This window comes from Solanum pennellii, chromosome 4 (genome assembly GCF_001406875.1).
Source record: "Solanum pennellii chromosome 4, SPENNV200".
Lineage (NCBI taxonomy): Eukaryota > Viridiplantae > Streptophyta > Magnoliopsida > Solanales > Solanaceae > Solanum > Solanum pennellii.
The window spans coordinates 76,573,208-76,592,317 of NC_028640.1; the positions used below are offsets into that span (position 1 = coordinate 76,573,208).

The following is a 19,110-nucleotide window of genomic DNA, read 5'->3' on the forward strand; positions in this document are numbered from 1 at the left end:
ATTTATTCCAGCAGCAGCGTATATATATATACCTAGGATGCCACCTCTAGTGGTCGACTTCCCACCCCACAAACATAATCTCTTAAATAAATAAATAAATAATATTAAAGGCTACAACCATAAATTTTCTTTCATTTATAGCTGTTAGTATTTGATATCTATTTTAGAATTTGAATAATTCAAATTCACGAAGGGAGATCAATGTTCAAAAATAGAATGCTGACTAAGAAGGATTACATTTTTAGGGTTTGAATTTAATATATTTGTAATTAAGAATAACAAAATACTATAAATTCTATTTCAATTTTGATATGGTTTATATTACGAATTAAACAATCCTATTAAAAGTTAAACCGATAGAAATATTTGTTATGTGGTGATTAATAATAAAAGTTACTAAACAATAACTAATAATTAAGCTCTTTCTTATACTTCAAAAACATAAGTCTAGGTTTTTTTTTAGAACGATCTATTATTTTGTAACACTTAGAGCCTGTTTGGCTCAGCTTAAAAGCTGGTCAAACTGACTTAAAAGCTGGTTTTTGACTTATTTAACTGTTTGGCAATACTCGAAATAGCTTATTTTAAGTTAAAAAAAACTTATTTTAAGCCAAAAGTTAAAAGCTGGGGTAGAGGTGCTTTTTTTTTTAGCTTATAAGCTGTTTTAAGTTGACCATATTTTTATGTTTTTTACCTTAATATTTTTATAGAATCTCCAAATTACACATATAACCCTAACATATCTTTCTTCTATTTTTCCCTTTTCACGTTTGGCATAACAACTTCAGCACTTTTATCCAAACGCATAACTGCTTATTTTAAAAATAAGTTTCAACACTTTCAAAAGTACTTTTTTAAAGCTGCTTTTATTAAGCCCATCCAAACGGGCCCTTACAACGAACTCCTTTTTAGTCTTACAATAAAAATGGAAGGAATTAAAATCTCTTTAACCTATTACAAAATGGATAGAAGAAAAATGCTTTCTCAATTTGAAGTTCTTTTTTTTTTTTGAAATATTTGTTTGTGATATTTGAATTTGACACTGATAGTAAATTACAGATTCTTTCGATAATTGAGTTTCAAGTTTGTGAATTAAATTTTTAATATTTAAGATTTAAAACTTTATTCATAAATTTATCTCATTAAAAAGAAAAATTCATATTCAATCGTTTGTAATATATAAAAATTTTAATATTAAGGAATAGTTATTTATTCTATGGTTGATTTATTGGATCAATGAATTTTTATAATGTTATATGTATTTGGAAGTATGTCGTAACATAGTATCACAAGCATAAATTTATATAAACATAAACATATATAATTTATAATGAGATCAACATATCATATTTCGGTATCATATTTATAAATTATAATATAATAAAGGTTATACAGGGAGTTGGATTTTTTATTAACTTTCGTAGATTGTGAGATTTTTATATGTTTGAACAAAATTGTAACTTAAATTAATGTCAATTTTGTTATATCTAAATAACATTCAATTTTAAATATTAATGTATTCAAATAAAATATTAATTTTAAATTTAAATATTTATATAATTAAATAAAATTTCAATATCAAATCGACGAATTAGGTAACTTTGAAAGGAGGGGCAAAATTCAGAATAAAGAGAAGAATGAAACTTCCAATCTGATTTGTGATCTCTCCCTTCCCTTTTCTCAAAAAAAAAAACATTTTTCTCTCTCTATTAATTATTTTTTCAGCCACCATCTTAAATAGTGCTCAACCCCCTCTTTTGAAACTATATTATTATTATTATTATTATGAGTACAAAAATTAAGTAGTGAGTATTGCAGATTATTGAGAGATTACGATCTTGATTTTCATGAAGATTTCTCAAAGGGTTCCTTACACAGTTCTTTGGCATTCTGTCCACCTCCTTTGTCTTCATATTCCTCTATTTTTTTAGAAAAATAATTTTTATTAAATTTTTTGTAAAAAAAAATGGAGGTGGGCATACTGTCAACAGATTTGTGTTGGTTTCTCTTTGTGAAATCTTCTTGATGTTAATTGAACCACATATTTTGTGTTGATACTGATGAGTGATGATAATGATGATGAGTAGTTCTTTTTTGGAAATTCCAAAAAGGTAATAAAAAGACAAATCTTTATATTGTTTGGATTTATTAGTTTTCTTCAATTTGATTTTTTTCTTGTTTCAATCCTCAAAGGGACATATACTTGATCCATATTCACTTTGTATCTTCAAAGTTCTTTTCTTGCAATGAAATTGATAAAACAAACAACATATTCTTGATCCATCAAATGCTACTTGGAGCTCAAAAACCCTATCTTTTTTCATCTTTTAAGTTATTCATTTTGTTGTGCTTACTATACATTTATATATAGCTAGAACATTTTGTTATTTATATTTGTTCCTTTGTGGAATAAGATCAATTCAACACTTGTTTAAACTATACTTGAGTTGTGATCGGTGTATCGGAAGCCATATCTCCATCTCCCAAGGTATATACAAGATCTGTTATGTACAGATTCCTCAGACCTCACTTGTGGGATTATTCATTCCTTAGATCGTAAGATTATTCATGATATGTATCTTGTTGTAAAGGGATCCATAAAAATGGAGGATGTCTCCCATTTTGAAAATTAGTTACTTTTACTAATTCCATACTATTTGTATCAAGCATTGTTTTGAAAGTTTTGTAATATGTATGTTAACCAAAGGATGGCTCTTTAATTTGTTAGTTAATCTATTGCTAACTTGCTAATATCATGTTTTAGAGTTGTATGTTTATATGTTATGGAGGTAATAACATGATACTAGCAAGACATCTAAATCAAAGAGCATTGGATCTCTAGCTAACTAGTTAATTGTACAAGCCACGATGATAGTGTTATTTGTACCTAAATAATTGAGATCTTGGACGGTAATTGAAATCGAAAACTATATCTAAGTTCTTTTCTCAAGTAGAAATTTGTCTAGCATGTAAATAGTAGTAGTAGCTAGGTTTTGACTTTGGGTTCAATAAAAAAAGTGCAACGCTGTCGTGTGCTAGAAGTCATATTTTTAAGTGAAGATATGTACTAGAAGATCACTTTCATTATATTTTGTGCCTAGTTAACTAGCCCTCTAGAATTTTTCGAAATATAGACCGGAATTATGTCCGGGGTTGGGTAGTCGGTGATGGTGAGGGTGGAGGAGCTAAAAATTGTAACTCTGGTTCAAACTCGATATATATTATACGTATAATAAGCTATACAAAATTTATAAAACTTTGAATACAACTGCAATGAGCATGCACAGTGGATTAATGAAGAGGGAGAGGCTCATGATTGATGTCTGACATTTTCCCAATAAATTATGGCAACTTAAAGTTCCTTTTTCTATGCTCCGCGGACCTAATGAATTAATTATAGGAAAGGACCTACTTTTTGTTACATGGTAATAAAACTTCTTATAAGAAAAAAAAAATAAATTCACCACAAGTCATATCGGAGGGATAAATCACATTAGGCAAGTCTCTATAATAAGTATTGAGCTCGAGAAAATATGTGGGGATTTTAAATTTGAGATCTTTCATTTAAAAGATCGTCTGCTCAATCAAATCAATCACCACCTTTGTGGGTTTTGTATTTACTGTTGTTTACTTGATACTTATAGTTAACTGTGTCTCTTTTCCAAGTTCATAGACTTTGTCAGTTAATATTGCCCTCAAGGTCACCCACTACTAAGTCCATTAACTACCAGTAGTACTGCAATGAATAATTTCTGTTCTCACTGTAGTAATGTTACCTTCTTCCCCACGGCATATTTGATGCATCAATTAATTTCTAGCAAATCTCTTGGGTATAATTAATGAGCATACTGATACAGAACATATAACCATAAATGCCCATGGACTTTTTGATTTTTAGGATTGGAACTCTAAACATCTGATTATGATCGGAAGAAATTGATCTATTTCACCACATTTTTAGCGGTTCGTAGGCAAAAAAATGTGTTTTTTGCTTCCCGTGCAGATTTTTGCAAATTTCCTTGTATTCTTTGCTAAATGTAACTTATTCACTCCTTGTATATGGGAGAATAGTTCTCTAATATTGTTCCATTCCAATTTAGATAAAGCAAGAGCCAAGGGTACTTCGGATCTACCTCCACAAGGTAGAACAATATCTGCATATACTTTACCCTTCCAATCACACTAGTGGAATATTAACAATTATGTCGTACCAATTATGTTGGTGCGATGAATTTCTTTCTAATTACCCTCCCCAAGTTTTCATGTTTTCATCTAGGAAAAATAGAGAGCAATAAGCTAGTGGAGCTTTGGGTATTTCACTTGTATAACAATTAGAATGATATTGAATTGAATATTATTGGTTCTAAAACTCTAAAATCATTTCAATAGTAGAACTCATGACTTAAGAGTTATGATATCCCACTTAGTCAAATGATGTTTGTGTTGAGTATCTTTTTACTCCCAATGAAAAGAATTTCACTCAGACAAATAATGATGCTTAAAATCTCCCATCTCTCAAAGCCCATTTGGGTAGGGATAATTATCACTCTGTTGTTTTCACTTATTGACAATTTAAATAGCTAATGTAGGCCAAGGGTCTATCTAAAACAACCTCATCTGTGGTAGAGATACAATTTGTGTATATTATATCCTTCTCATACCACACTTTCATGAGACTACACTGAGTATGTTTTCATTTAAACATCTAATTATATGTTCGACAGTTCAGTTGAACAATTCATAATTGAAATCTCACCAGCCCAATTTTTTTCCATTCAGAAAAAATGGGTTGTTAAAACTTGAAATGTCAATTATGCTCAAGAAGTTTGGATTTTAGAACTGATCTCTTGAAGTTCCAATTTGTTTGACACCATTTGACTATTAGGAAGTTTTTGAAACTAATAGACCTTTTAGCACAACTTTTCTTTTTATGTCAAGAAACCTGCAATCACTATCCTTTGAGTGCGCACAGGTAAAGTCCGCTCCCACAAACCACGCAGACCCCGTGCGATGAACTCGACCAAGAAACCATGGGAATCACAAATTTGAGAATCCCCATTGGGGAGATGCCTTGTTCAACCAACTTGGCTACCCTTGCTGGTTTTTAGCACAACATTATGAATAAAAGTACCTTTGCTTGTGGAGTTCATAGAGATCACTTCAACCTCTAGACACTAGAGAGCATCTCATTATAGGCAAGTTGGAATTTAAATATTAGACTTCTACGTTACTAATCCCTGCATAATTTGTTTCAGAACCAAACGACCCCTTAAAGCATAAATTGACTAGGAGAAGACCATTATATTTGCAAACATAATTTAAACACTTATCTCTAAATATACAAAATTTTAAGCCCCTGCTAGAGTGGTGAGGACCCAATGCCATATCATGAAACCAGTACAAGAGAAAAGCTGAAAGACCAACCTTAATGGTTATGCTTTCAATTAAATTCAATTCTGTATGTTTTTACATAAGGTAAAAGAAATTACCCAGATAGTTGCACTTATTGGATTAGAAGGTCCCAAGTTTATATGGATATCATACAAGCTTTCTAAAAATATACATATAATAGTTTGAATTCAGAATATACCTTCAAGAAATTATCACAGTAACGTGTCTAGGATGCTTGGATTTTGCATTATCTAAAACTTTGAGTTCCAGCTAACTACTCAAAGAATTAGAGTACTAGACTGATGTTGGAATAGCCATCTCTAAACTCTAATGACCCCTAAATTTCGAGAACTGATGAGGTCAATAGTCATTGTATTCTATACCTACTATGCACTACCACCCTTTGGATTCCTCAAAAACTGAGTGCTTTGTGTTTCTCAGCTCGAGGGCTGCTAAGAACAGTATGCCCAATTGAATGAGCTGTTCTCTCTGGGCTTTCAGCTACTATATCCAAGGAACTGAAAGCTTTTGAGGAGGGGAGAGAGTTATTTCGGGCAAAATTGGAAGCACAAGGAACCTGATTCTGTAGGGACTGCGCGTTAAAGAATCCTCGCTGGTCGAGCATTGCTGCCGACTCTTCAGCTGCACGCCGCCTTGTGGCATCATCTACATATAGTAGATCTTCAATCCTTGCCATCAAGTTAAAGGCCAAACTCTCCAACACTCTAGAGTAGCTCTCAAGGATTGAATGTCCTACATCCTGCATACATGAACATGAAAGTTACATCAGTTTCTTTAATCCTGATGTAATTGGGAACTTTTTGTAACACATGAACTAGACACAATAAAATAAAGTGTATTCATGCAGCAAGTTAACCTACGTTAATAATGGTAAACAGTTTTATGACTGTCCTTCTAGTGACCTTCTATATCAAACAAAAGATGACCATATTAACTAATTTAGGAAGCAATTGTTGCATATATATAAGCTTTCTTTAGATTAAAATGGTAACGTTGATCATATTGCAAACATGAGATAAGCTTTTGAGGCTTCATGCAAATATCAAATGAGATAATTGTAGCATCGACCCTTTTAAAAAATTTCAGAAAATTGTGGCAGCAACCTTTAAAGGTTAATGTTTTGTGATCTTTTATTTCAGGTTATACATAGAGATGTTTATAAGCCGCATCAGGACCCATGTTCGCCAACTAAAATAATAGCGTCAGAACTTTTGGTGTCTGCAGTGATCATCTTCTGATTTCATGGAATAAGCAACTTAACTAGGCTGTTCAACAAAGTATGGTGATCAGCTCCTTAAGTTAACTTTTAACCGTTAATAAGCAAAAAGCGACTTGAAAATCTGGACATGAGGGCAGTGGTCATAAAAGCAAAGCAGTAAAGAAGAGGCTCATGAGTATACCTTGTTATACTGAATCTTGGTCATGTCCAATGCAGTTTGTGGAAGGCCGGGGAAATTTAGCTTTAAGTTCCTCAGTAGGTTCTCAGATCGCTGTGACAAGAGTTGATATCTTTCCACAAGACCAACAAGTCCTTTTACCGTTCCACCCCATGATGATTTTCCCGATTTTGACCGGTTCAAGTTCTTCTTTTCACATTTTTGCTTCCATACATGCATAGCAGCTTCAATTCTGTTTGCAATCTCCAAAGTCGTATACTCTGATGAGAGATCCAAGTAATCAAAGAGGCACTCTGGAGAGAAGTGATCAGCAGTAATATATCGGTGGAGAATTTCCCCCAAGGATGCCTTCCCACTCTGAGAAATTACAGGCCAATGATGAATTAAACAAAAGCATGTCTTAAAGTTTTTAGAGAACTATGGAAGAAACAATATATTTGGGTGGAAATTCAATAGCAAGGTTTTTCAAAAAATCAAAAGGGCGAGCACACAACAAATAAAAAGCAGATATTATGAAGATATTGGAAGACTCCTGTCTTTCTAATGTTAGATGAAACATCTATAAGTTCCACCTCAAGATGCTCTATTTCTGTTTATAACCAAGAAATGGGAGGAAATAGGAGATTGACATAATGAGCTTGGAATAAACATTCGGTGTGCCTAGAAACTACCGAATCACTAGTCTTCCTTGCAGATGAATGAAAATGTCCATATGTGTCCAGGTAAAACAACAGCTTATTAATTGATAGGAAAGAGAAAAAGGTTATAAAAGATGGATCATTTCAATTGTGAGCACACTAACCTTTGGCAATCCCTCCAGGTAGTCTTTTGGTACTTCCATTTCAGATAGTGTGCTGGCATTGATCGCCTGAGCTGCCTTGAAAATTTGATTTGTGCATTCCCTACACTGCCGCAATCGTTTCCTTGTCTCTTCTGACAAACCTTTTGGTGGGACCTTTGGGAATGGTAGCCACCACTTCTCTTCAAGTCTACTGGAAGGTCTATGAGAGGATGGGGAACAGGGATATGCTTCGACATCTTCTCCATCAGCGACAAGTATCCCTCGGTCGACATAATGAAATTCACAGCCAGAAAAGGCATCCAACATGCCAATTAGCATTGCATCTAGCTTCTTGAGTGCTGGAAGATTTACATAGAGGTCTGACCGTGGTTGAGTGACCATAACCTCAAAAGTCCCACCACCAGGGAACTCCTGCTCAGAAGGTACAAGTTCTACTATTGAATCACTCACAGACAAAAGCCAATCCATCTCTCGAAACCACATCGATTTCTTTTGTGGCGCTAATGACTCCAACTTCCAGAGTTCCCCGAAGACTGTAGCTGCAAGTGGAATGAGAGAATACTCACAATGTTAATCCTAGTGGAATTTGTCGAACCTCATTAAAATGCGAAGTGAAGTGACATACCAGCTAGATTGGTGATGGCATTGGAGATGGCGAAAGCAGTACAGACCCCTTTTCCTCCTCCAGACATATCTTCTCCGAGCAGTAGTTTAGCAAACCTCTCTTTCATCAATTCAACTTCTGTAATCACAAAAACATCATTCAGTGGCTGATGGAATCAGGTAAAGTAATACTACACAAACACACAACTTACTGGAAAGAGTTAAAGTAGACAAAACTGGCATCCTTTATAGTCCATTTTCAAATCTAAAAGAACTATCCATAAGACTATGTGTTAAATCATAAGAAATGTCATTAAAGTCGATAGCTACTTTAACAAGGAAACGATGTGGAACTCATTCTAAGATAACTTCTCTTAAAATAACAGAGAGAAGACTCTGTAATCTCTATGCTAAAAGTAAAATAAAAGTTCCTCTGGAGTTCTCAATTCTCCTCCATGATTTACTTCAATGCGTTTAACATATAAAGACTTTCTAAGCAAGCTAACAGACTAAAATTATGTAACTATGAAAAACGTGCCATTGAAATCACACAAGGAAGACAAACAAACCGTAATTAGTGCTGAATTTCATGCTCTAGTTAACAAACAAAGACGCATTTCAACATGTATACATTAACAAGCTAAAAACTATCACTATAAGTTGCGTTAACTTGCTTAGTATGCATACTTGCCTACTTCAACCAGACGGTACATAAAACTGCAGCAAAAAAGTTACAAAATGACACAGAACATAACAGAGGAAGCAAATTACGCACCAGACAACTCGATCTCAGGCTTATCCGGTTTCTCGCCCGGCATGATGACGTGTCTACCTCCGACGACCGGCAACATAACAGTAGGCAGTTCAGCGAAACCGGAATTGGAGTTGAAATGCAGCGTAGAAGAAGAGGATAGAGAAGTGGAAGCGTCCTGTTGACGGCAAGAGAAAGTACTCGTGCTACTACAAGTTTCCGATTCGCTGATGTCAGCACTGAGACTGTAACTGTCGTCAAAACGCTCACTCTGCAAATCGAACTCATCGTCGGTGGACGGTGCACTCTCCATTTCTCCGGCACCGGCGATTAGAAGTGAATTGTGATTTACAACGGGAAAATGTGATTCGTGTGATAAAGCGGAATTATATAATGGAGAATTATGGAGTTTGCTATGATTGTGAGGGAAGAATTGTTGAGGAAAGTGGAATTAAAGCAAAAGCGTTTGTTATAAAAGCAGCTGACATTTTATTTTTTCACTGCCCACTAACACTCTCTTTAGATGATATTGTTATTTTCGCGATTTATTTTATTTGTCATATTTTATTTTATATTCGTTTATTAAATATTTTTGTTTATTATTAATAATTTTGCTTTTGCATCACTTTAGTACTATGTTTATATTTATGATCAAAGATAGCAGTAAGAATAAATGACTAATTATATCTTAATTTTGTACAATTACAATTATTTTAAATTATCCATTCTTAGTCAGAATAATGAGATTATTATTGTATATAAGGTATAGCGTGATATTGTATTGTGTATGATGTTTGATAGATTACGATATCTTCATTTATATAAAGTCACCTATCAATAACTTTAAAGAACAAAAGGATATTGATTAACTTAAAAATTGATTAAATTTATTTTTGCATCAGTTTTTTACTTTTAAAAGTGTAATTAATATATAAATAACTTAAAATAAATTTTTTATTTAAACTAACACAATATAATACCCATCCTAACACATTGTTAATATAATAGCACTCAAAAACTGTAGGTTGTAAAATCAAAATTTGTGCATTGCGAGGGCTATTCCTAATACACTCTATCAAATGATTTCTAAGTCTGATTAAATCAAAATTTATACATTGCAAGGGTTATTTCTAATGCTTTAATAAAATTCTATTCGTTTTTAAAACTCGTCTTCAAAATCTCAAATTAAAATAGAGATATTTCGAACCATTATTAGTTATTGTAATGAAAGTGATCATTGTTATTTCATACTCACTTTTTTTCAATGTGCTTCACACCTTTTCATTCTCAAAATGGAACGTTTGGTTTTGTGGAAAGCAAGGAGACCCTACGGTTCACATGGTATTAGACATCTTTTTGTTTAATTCGAGGAAATGACACTATTTAGTGGCCAAGCTAGAGTAGGAGAAATGTTCATTGAAAAAGTAAATTGTATATGTGAAATCAAATTTAATATTTAGTATATACTACATGCACGTTAAGCTTTCTCAATATAATTTGAGAAATGAATATTTTTAATAAAAATTCTAACTCCGCAGGTTTGGAACTTAATGGCAAGGGGTTTGCCAGAGTATATGTTGCTATATTTAATTTAGTTTGGTGCTTGTCCCTTCCCTTGTGGGAGTCTTAGACAGTAAATCATATTGGTATGTATATACCAAAATAGTTGCGGAGGCTAATTTATAGTGCCATCAATGTGTGCAACCTACACCAACAACATATATTGATGAATTATTATTTCTTCTTTATACATAAATTTAATTTGCATCTATAAAGTACACCCCTTTCATTAAACTATATAGGAGTATTCAATTATTCACTCTATCACTCTATCACGTCGATATAATTCTTAAATAAATTTTTATGAACATGTGTATATTTTGAAATTCTATTTTTGATTACTACTATGTGTTCATTTCACTTGTCCACTTTAATTTACACACTATAACATAAATAATTTTTAGCGATAACAAATTTACACATAAGCAAAGAGTGATAAAGTCTTTACCGATAACATTAATTAATTGTCATTGGATTTAGTGTCGATCTAGGCTTTATAAACATTTATAAAGAGTGTTAAATATCGTTAAAAATATATATTTAATTTTTGGAGCAATTAAATTATTGTCATTAATTAATAATCGCTAAAAATCATTTTTGATATAGTAATACTAGCCCTGAGAAATAATGATTAATCTAAATATTTTATCATAATACTCTTATTAATTGACATAAAGTCTTAGATCTTGAAAAATAATTTGAGAAATAAGTAATTAATGTTGAGTTTCTTTTTCTTTTGATATGCTATAATTTATGGGTAAAAGTGAAAAAAATATTTTTAACGTAATGAACGATTAAGATTGCGAGAGATAATACTACTTATATAATTATTTAATATTAAAAATAGTATAAGAGAGGGAAAAAAGAAGCTCTCTTGATTTATATTCTACTATTATAGAAACACGAGTTTAATAACTAATATCAACATGTCTGCTTTTTGATATTTCAATTCAAATTCAGGATAGTTTTGACATTTTAATTATCTATACAAACTTATGAGTCTTAATTGTAAATTACCTCATTAATTGAAGAAGATAATGTAAATATTATAGTGAACCTTTTCAATCTAAATATTTAAAAAAATTGTTAAATAGTGAAGAAGAAGAAAAAAAGTAAGTCTTGAAAGTCGATATGTTGAACAAGGGAGAAGAAATAGAGGGAGTGGTGTATGCATTTATAAATAAATTAATTGATATAATTAATCTTAAAAAGTATTTAATAAAAAATAGTGGATAAGTAAGAAAGAATTAAAAATTAATGACGTAGTACCCTACATGGTTATGATGTGGTGCTTACGTGGCTATGATGTGACGATGAAAATGATGTTATAGTCTCAAGGTGGAAAAAAAATTACTTCGAAAATGATAAAGGGGTATTTAAACGTCCGTATAATTTAAGTACTAAAGTAAATTTTGCTGCCAAGTTTAGAAAGAGTTTTATGTATTTTTTGATATCTAAACAAATTTTTTTTTTATAATATCAAATTTTATAATGTTGGACCTGTACTAGCACAGGCGAATACCCATCTAGTTAAAATAAATAAGTAAAAAAGTAATTTTATCATAAGAATCTAGTAAAATATAACGCAGGAACATTTATTGAGCGTGTATGATTGGCACATGTCCAATTTAATTTGGATGCAAATTTATGATATGAATGCATTTATTATGTACATTTTAACTATCCAGCAAACTAACTGACATACTATTATGAAGAAATTGATTTATTTTTAGTATACAAAAGCAATTTCAAAAACAATTTTTCTATATTCACGATATTTAAGAATTCTGATTTGTTTCTAAAAGAAAAATACTGTCATACTAATCATACTAATTTCATATCATGTCTAAATCAATCTTAATAAATAAAAAAACCTCATCTGTTTCAAAAAAATTATTCTATGAAATTCATTTTTGAGGCAATCTCTTCTCTTTTTTTCTGGTGGCTAAAATTTATTTGTATCGGATATTTACACCAATTATAATTTAATTTACTTAATTTTAGTGCATTAACATGTATTTTACTTAATTAAATTACATAATTATAAAAATTGAATTAATTTAGTGTAAACATCGAATAAATTTTTTCCCTTTCTTTTTTCGTTTTCATTAATTAAGAAGCTAATAAGTATAAAAAATGCTAACTAACAAAAACTAGCTAACATGTTTCACATAAGGAGCAACGTGCATCATATTGTTATGTGATTGCACATTTAAATATTGATATGACAAAAACTAAATTATTCATGTTGTGATATGCTTGCACAAATCAAGTAATGTTGACTCAATAAAAAATTAAGGATAAAATACACATTAATTATAACAATAACATATATTATATTATCTCTTAAGTAGAGCCTAAGATAAATACATGTATTAAGGTTTTTAAGGTCGTTTCGAATTAGTAGCTAAAAATTCATATATTAAATTTTGCTAAGTAAATATCATATTTGATAAAATTAGGTATAAAATTCAACACATTTGGTTTGCAATTTATAGAAACATGTATAACTAGCACTTCATCTTCAAAAATAAATTAAATCATATTAATTCAATATTTTAAACAAAAAAAATAGATATTTTAAAATTACATGAAAAGTATTATAAATTATAATTTTTTGCATATTAATATGATTAAAAAATACATCTTAAAATGTTAGCCAAAGTTTTTATAGTTTAACTCTAAAAATAAAAATCATGACAAACAATCCAAACGGAAAAAGTACATGCCAATTTATAAGGATACTATATATAATTTGATGCACGATTTTATGATTTGCACAACTAATAATGGTATAAAGTCATAAATAGGTTCACTCTCTATATTAGCTCCTGTCGTGACACGTTAGTTGTTCACTTTCTCTTTTATATGTTTCTTAAAGAATAGTAAATAAAAGTAGTTTAATTAATTTATCTGTAACAAACTTTTTTTAGAACTTTACAAATTTATTTATACTTTAATAAAGAATTAATTATATGAGTAAAATAGGAAAAAATAATAATTGATTGTATCTTGATTTTATTAAAAAAAATTGACAAGTACTCCCTGTAATCTATATTAAGTGAATTTTGATTTTTTTTTTTCAATATTCAAATTAAGTGTTGTTGGACATTTCTCCCATTTTTATCCTTCATTTGCATTTTCTAGATGATAAGTTCAAGTGTAGTTTTACAATAACTAAAAGGGCAAAATTGGAAAGTTACGTTTAATTTATGTCATAAACTTTTTTTTGGAACAAATATCTTTAGTAATATAGACAAATAATGTGCAGGAGTGACAAACGAGCGGGTCAAGTCGAATATGAGCCTATTGAAACAAGTTAAATGAAAATGAATAAAATATTCTACTTGACTCATATATGAGAAAAAATAACGACATCTTCAACGTGGGACCTTTTTTATGTAAATTCAAATTTAATCTTGCTTTAATATATATACGAAACATCGAAGGAAAATAACAATAAAAAAAAAGTACCGAAACACCTACCAAACTATTAGTCGGTGCAAAAATGTATCCGTACGTTATTTTATTTTATTATATTCTTTTTCCCATGAAATAAGAGACGATCATGTTACGGTATCGTCAAAGAATCTGATGAAAATTGAAATGAGTGTCCCAAAAAATATATGGCGACATAATTCACAAAATGACAACATTTATCCAACTTTTTTATTACTTTTCCGCCAAATTAACCATTCAAATTTAGAAATCTTACCAAAAATGTTCTCATTTTGTTCATTAACTCACGTCATCTCAATTTTCTCAAAATTGTACTTTTCTTATATATACTGGTAAAATAAGCAACGTTGTTCCCACGTCAAAGATTTCGAAAATTACCCTTTTAATTCACGTTAAATACCTTTCTTTTTTTTGAATTATTATTACTACGAGAGATTTTTCTTTTTTTTTTTAGAGAAATGGGTTCGCTTCCGGCTATCGATGAGCCTAGCTGGACATACCCATATGCTCGTCGTGATGAATTTGTCGTTGATAACTATCATGGTGTCGATGTTTCTGATCCTTATAGATGGTACGTACGTACTTCTTCTGTTTCATTTTATATAATATTCGTTCAATCTTAATCTGATTAAAATAGAATGACATTTTTAGGCTTGAGGATCCAGACTCAGAGGAGACAAAAGAATTTGTCGAGAAACAAGTAATTTTGACTGAGTCAATACTCAAGACTTGTGAGACAAGAGAAAAGCTAAGTAAAAAACTCACAAAATTGTTCGATTTTCCCAAATACGATGTTCCTTTTAGGGCCGGTGATAAGTACTTCTACTTTCATAACACGGGTCTTCAACCTCAAAAAGTTCTTTACGTTCAGGTTCGTAATACTAATAGTTTAATTTTATACATACTCTCTGTTATACTGTAAGGTCGTTCATAATTGCCAAAGTCGTTTTGTATTTGTTTCAAATTTTTATTTATATGAATTTGATATTTTAGGATAGTTTAGATGGAAAATCAGAGATATTGCTTGATCCAAATACACTTAGTGAAGATGGAACAGTGTCATTGAGTATATATGCAATTAGTGATGATGCTAAATATTTAGCATATGGTATAAGTTCAAGTGGAAGTGATTGGGTAACTATCAAAGTTATGAGAGTGGAAGATAAACGCGATGAGCCTGATACAATTTTATGGGTACGTTCTTAGAATTAATATATAATATCTCGTTTAATTTTTATATATATGCTGACAATATAAAAAAAAGTTACACTACCATACCATACCAATTGTAATTTTGTTTTATTTAATTAGGTTAAGTTCTCAAATGTTAGCTGGACTCGTGATAATAAAGGATTTTTCTACAGCCGTTATCCAGCTCCCAAGTAAGTGTAATATAAATATAAGATTAGCCCAAAGTTACTGGATTTCCGTGAACTCCATATAAGATATACGCACAAAAGTTAGTTATGTACTTTTTAAATGGCCTGATAATGTAAGAAAATTTCGACTATATTTTGGTATATGGTTAATTCTAAAATGTGGAGATATTTTTTTCAGAAACGGTGAAAATTTGGACGTTGGAAGAGAGACAAATGCAAATTTACACCAGCAAGTATATTATCATAGATTGGGAACTGATCAATCTGATGATATATTGTGTTGGAAGGATCCAGAAAATCCAATGCATAGACATATAGTTTCAGTTACTGAAGATGGAAAGGTAATTAATTCATCCTAAGTGACTGATAGACGCATTTATTAACTCAATCCATTTTAACGTGGCCAAAAAATCAGCCCAAAACATCCATTTGACTCTCTTAATATACCTTTTATTTTGCAGTATGTTCTGCTATACATTTTCAGGAACTGTGATACTGTCAACAAATTATACTATTGTGATTTATCTACACTACCAAATGGCATTGAAGGTTACAAAGGCAAGCGCGATGCGCTTCCCTTTAACAAGCTTGTTGATACATTTGATGCCTCGTATGATTACGTTGCACATGATGGCACAATTTTCACTTTTCAAACTAACAAGGATGCTCCAAAGTACAAATTAATCAGAGTAGACGTTGAAAATCCTGATTTTTGGTATGACATAATCGAAGAGGACGAAAAGGATGTGTTACAATCAGCTGTTGCAGTTAATGAAAATCAACTTGTTGTGAGTTATTTGAGAGATGTGAAGAATGTTCTGCAGTTGAGAGATTTGGAAACAGGGGAGTTGCTGCATTATTTACCTATTGATATTGGCAGAGTTTCGGGGATTTCAGCTCGTCGAAAAGATGATTCTGTTTTTATTGGATTCATGAACTTCTTGATCCCTGGATTGATATATGAGTGTAATCTCAAAGGTGAAGTTCCTGACCTTAAAGTATTTCGAGAAATCGTCGTGCCTGGATTTGATCGGACAGAGTTTCAAGTTAATCAGGTGAATGAATTTTCGCCCTTTAGACTATTTATGTGATGTTTATGAGTAGGGAAATTACCTTATACTTGAATGTGTTGCCCGTGTATCCGATAGAATATAGTAACTTTAGCTCAAACCGTATTTGTGTAAAAATAAATCATCTATTCCATCCGTTCCAATTTATTTGTCTGGTTTAAACTTGACACGGAGTTTCAGAGTTAAAAGAAAGTAAATGAAATTGTTGAATCTTGTGGTCTTAAACTAAACGTTATGTAAAATGTACCAAAATGCCTCTTGTAATCTTAAACATGTCTAAAATAGTGATTGTCTTGTATGTTCTTGCATCCCTCTTTTCGTGTTGTAAAACTCAACTGATATTACAACTCTGTAATACAGTGGCGGAACCAGAATTCTAACAAGGGAATTCTGAAATGCAAGAATGTTGAGAACTAAAACGGTTTTTTAAACCACCTTTGGACACCATAGCATAGAAGCTTCTCCTGTGTCAACTGGATTCAACAATTTATGTATACGAAAAAAAATTGTTTTTTGATCGATTCTTCTTGTGAACGGGGCTTCATTTGCAGGTATTCGTGCCAAGTAAAGATGGTGTCAAGATACCTATGTTCATAGTGTCCAAAAAGGGTATTTCTCTTGATGGATGCAACCCTTGTTTATTATACGGATACGGAGGATTCAATGTTAGTATTACACCACATTTTTCTGCTGCTCGTGTTGTGCTCGCGAAACATTTAGGTGTTGTGTTTTGCATAGCAAATATTCGTGGTGGCGGAGAATATGGAGAAGAGTGGTATAAAGGTGGTGCTCTTAACAAAAAACAAAATTGCTTTGATGACTTTATTTCTGCTGCTGAGTATCTTGTAAGTGCTGGTTATACACAGCCACATAAGTTGTGTATTGAAGGTGGAAGCAATGGTGGACTTCTTGTTGGAGCCTGTGTAAATCAGGTATTTCAGATATTCGTTTAAAGGATTTAACTTATATACGCTAATAGTCTTGTTTTATCTGTTGTAATAGGTAACATAGGATGTTTTGCAGGTTACGCGTTCATGTTTGCAATAAAATTTACCTGTAGTTGTCTTTTAAGTGACCTAAAAGTGAAAATAAAATAAAATTAGGTTCAATGTGTCTATTTTTTGCTTTTGTTGCATTCTAGTTAGTGGCGGAGTCAAGATTTTTACCGAGGGCATTCAAATCTTAAAATACTAGGGGATCATAGAAACCCGATACCTGTATACTGGTATGAGATAGCAGGTACATCGTGAAATTAGTGGTACCCCGACCTCAGAGTTATCGTACAAAGAAGCCAAGGGATCAACATATATAGTAGATATACATTATAAAAAAGACCTATATAAGTAGTGTAATTTTCCGGTGAAGGAATGTCTTGGATAACTGTAGCTCCGCCCCTGATTCTAGTACTGATAATTCAGTGTTAACTTCAAAATTGCAGAGACCTGATCTCTTTGGCTGTGCTCTTGCTCATGTTGGTGTTATGGATATGCTTAGATTCCACAAATTCACTATAGGTAAGTTTTTTTTTTTTAATATAATTTTATATTTTGCTACAATTTTGATTGTTGCTTGTGTGTAGTTTCAATTTATTTTCCATTTCTCATTAGGCCATGCATGGACATCTGATTTTGGTTGTTCTGATAAGGAGGAAGAATTTCAGTGGCTAATCAGGTAAATTCACTATCCTCACTTAAAATTGCTCGGACTCTTCAAAAATGTTGTCAGTTTTGCATTTTCGGAGGATCTGACACGTGCAACAACATCCAAGTTACTCATCTATTATTCTCTTCAGGTATTCACCACTGCATAATGTGAGTAGGCCATGGGAAAAATCTGTCAATTTAGCATTTGTTCAATACCCTTCCATCATGCTATTGACTGCAGATCATGATGATAGAGTTGTTCCACTGCACTCATTGAAACTATTGGCTGTAAGTTATTATAGTTAGCAAAATCATGCTAAATATTAAATTTACATTGTCAGTACATAGAACTTAACTCCATCCATCGCGACATGCTCTGCAGACCATGCAATACGTCCTGTGCACGAGCCAGGAGGGAAGTCCCCAGACCAACCCTATCGTTGGTAGGATCGAACGTAAGGCTGGTCATGGATGTGGACGTCCAACACAAAAACTTGTAAGCTTCTCACCAATAACCATTTATTTTACAACCTTGAGGGCTCGGGTTGATAGTAGCCGTGGTAGCAATGCCCCGGTGAGCTCAAATAATGACCCGAGGTGCCGATTGGGAAAGTCAGGTAATTGAAACTTCATTAACTTGCATTGCAGATTGATGAAGCTGCAGACAGATATGCATTCATGGCTAAAGAGTTGGGTGCTGCTTGGGTTGAGTAAAATTATGTTTGTACAAAGGTATAATATGGAAAATAGTGGAACACAAATAAGGTGGTCGGATTTTGATGTCCTCACAGTTGGTGCTTCATCACCCAATAAAATGTATCTGCTTGCAAAAGAGTTATCGGAGATAACTACGCCTCAGTTCCAAACATAGGTCGTCTATTTGGCTCGAGGATGCATGTAAAAAAATGTTAACAAGATGAACAATTTTTCATATAGGATAACCACTGATGATGCATTCCAGAATAATGATCTGTACATAATATTTATGTAAAAGAAATTGGTATATTTGCGTATTACCCTTTCCTCTTTTATTG

At 31.9% G+C, this 19,110-nt stretch overlaps 2 protein-coding genes across 2 annotated transcripts; one reads left to right on the forward strand and one right to left on the reverse strand.

Moving 5' to 3' along the window:
• Window positions 1–5,400: 5,400 nt before the first annotated feature.
• On the reverse strand, window positions 5,401–9,278 carry LOC107015798 (rop guanine nucleotide exchange factor 1-like). The gene is made up of 5 exons (XM_015216210.2): window positions 8,990–9,278; window positions 8,237–8,353; window positions 7,612–8,150; window positions 6,813–7,166; window positions 5,401–6,151 (listed from the first exon to the last, which is right to left on the reverse strand). The coding sequence occupies exons 1-5, from the start codon at window positions 9,276–9,278 to the stop codon at window positions 5,804–5,806; spliced, it is 1,647 nt and encodes a 548-aa protein (XP_015071696.1). The 3' UTR covers window positions 5,401–5,803.
• Window positions 9,279–14,332: 5,054 nt separating this feature from the next.
• Window positions 14,333–19,089, forward strand: LOC107018353 (prolyl endopeptidase-like). Its single transcript, XM_015218817.2, has 12 exons — window positions 14,333–14,555; window positions 14,636–14,855; window positions 14,978–15,178; window positions 15,296–15,366; window positions 15,542–15,704; window positions 15,825–16,418; window positions 16,985–17,365; window positions 17,872–17,947; window positions 18,041–18,104; window positions 18,226–18,364; window positions 18,459–18,572; window positions 18,725–19,089. The coding sequence occupies exons 1-12, from the start codon at window positions 14,443–14,445 to the stop codon at window positions 18,788–18,790; spliced, it is 2,202 nt and encodes a 733-aa protein (XP_015074303.1). The 5' UTR covers window positions 14,333–14,442; the 3' UTR covers window positions 18,791–19,089.
• The last annotated feature ends 21 nt before the right edge of the window (window positions 19,090–19,110 follow it).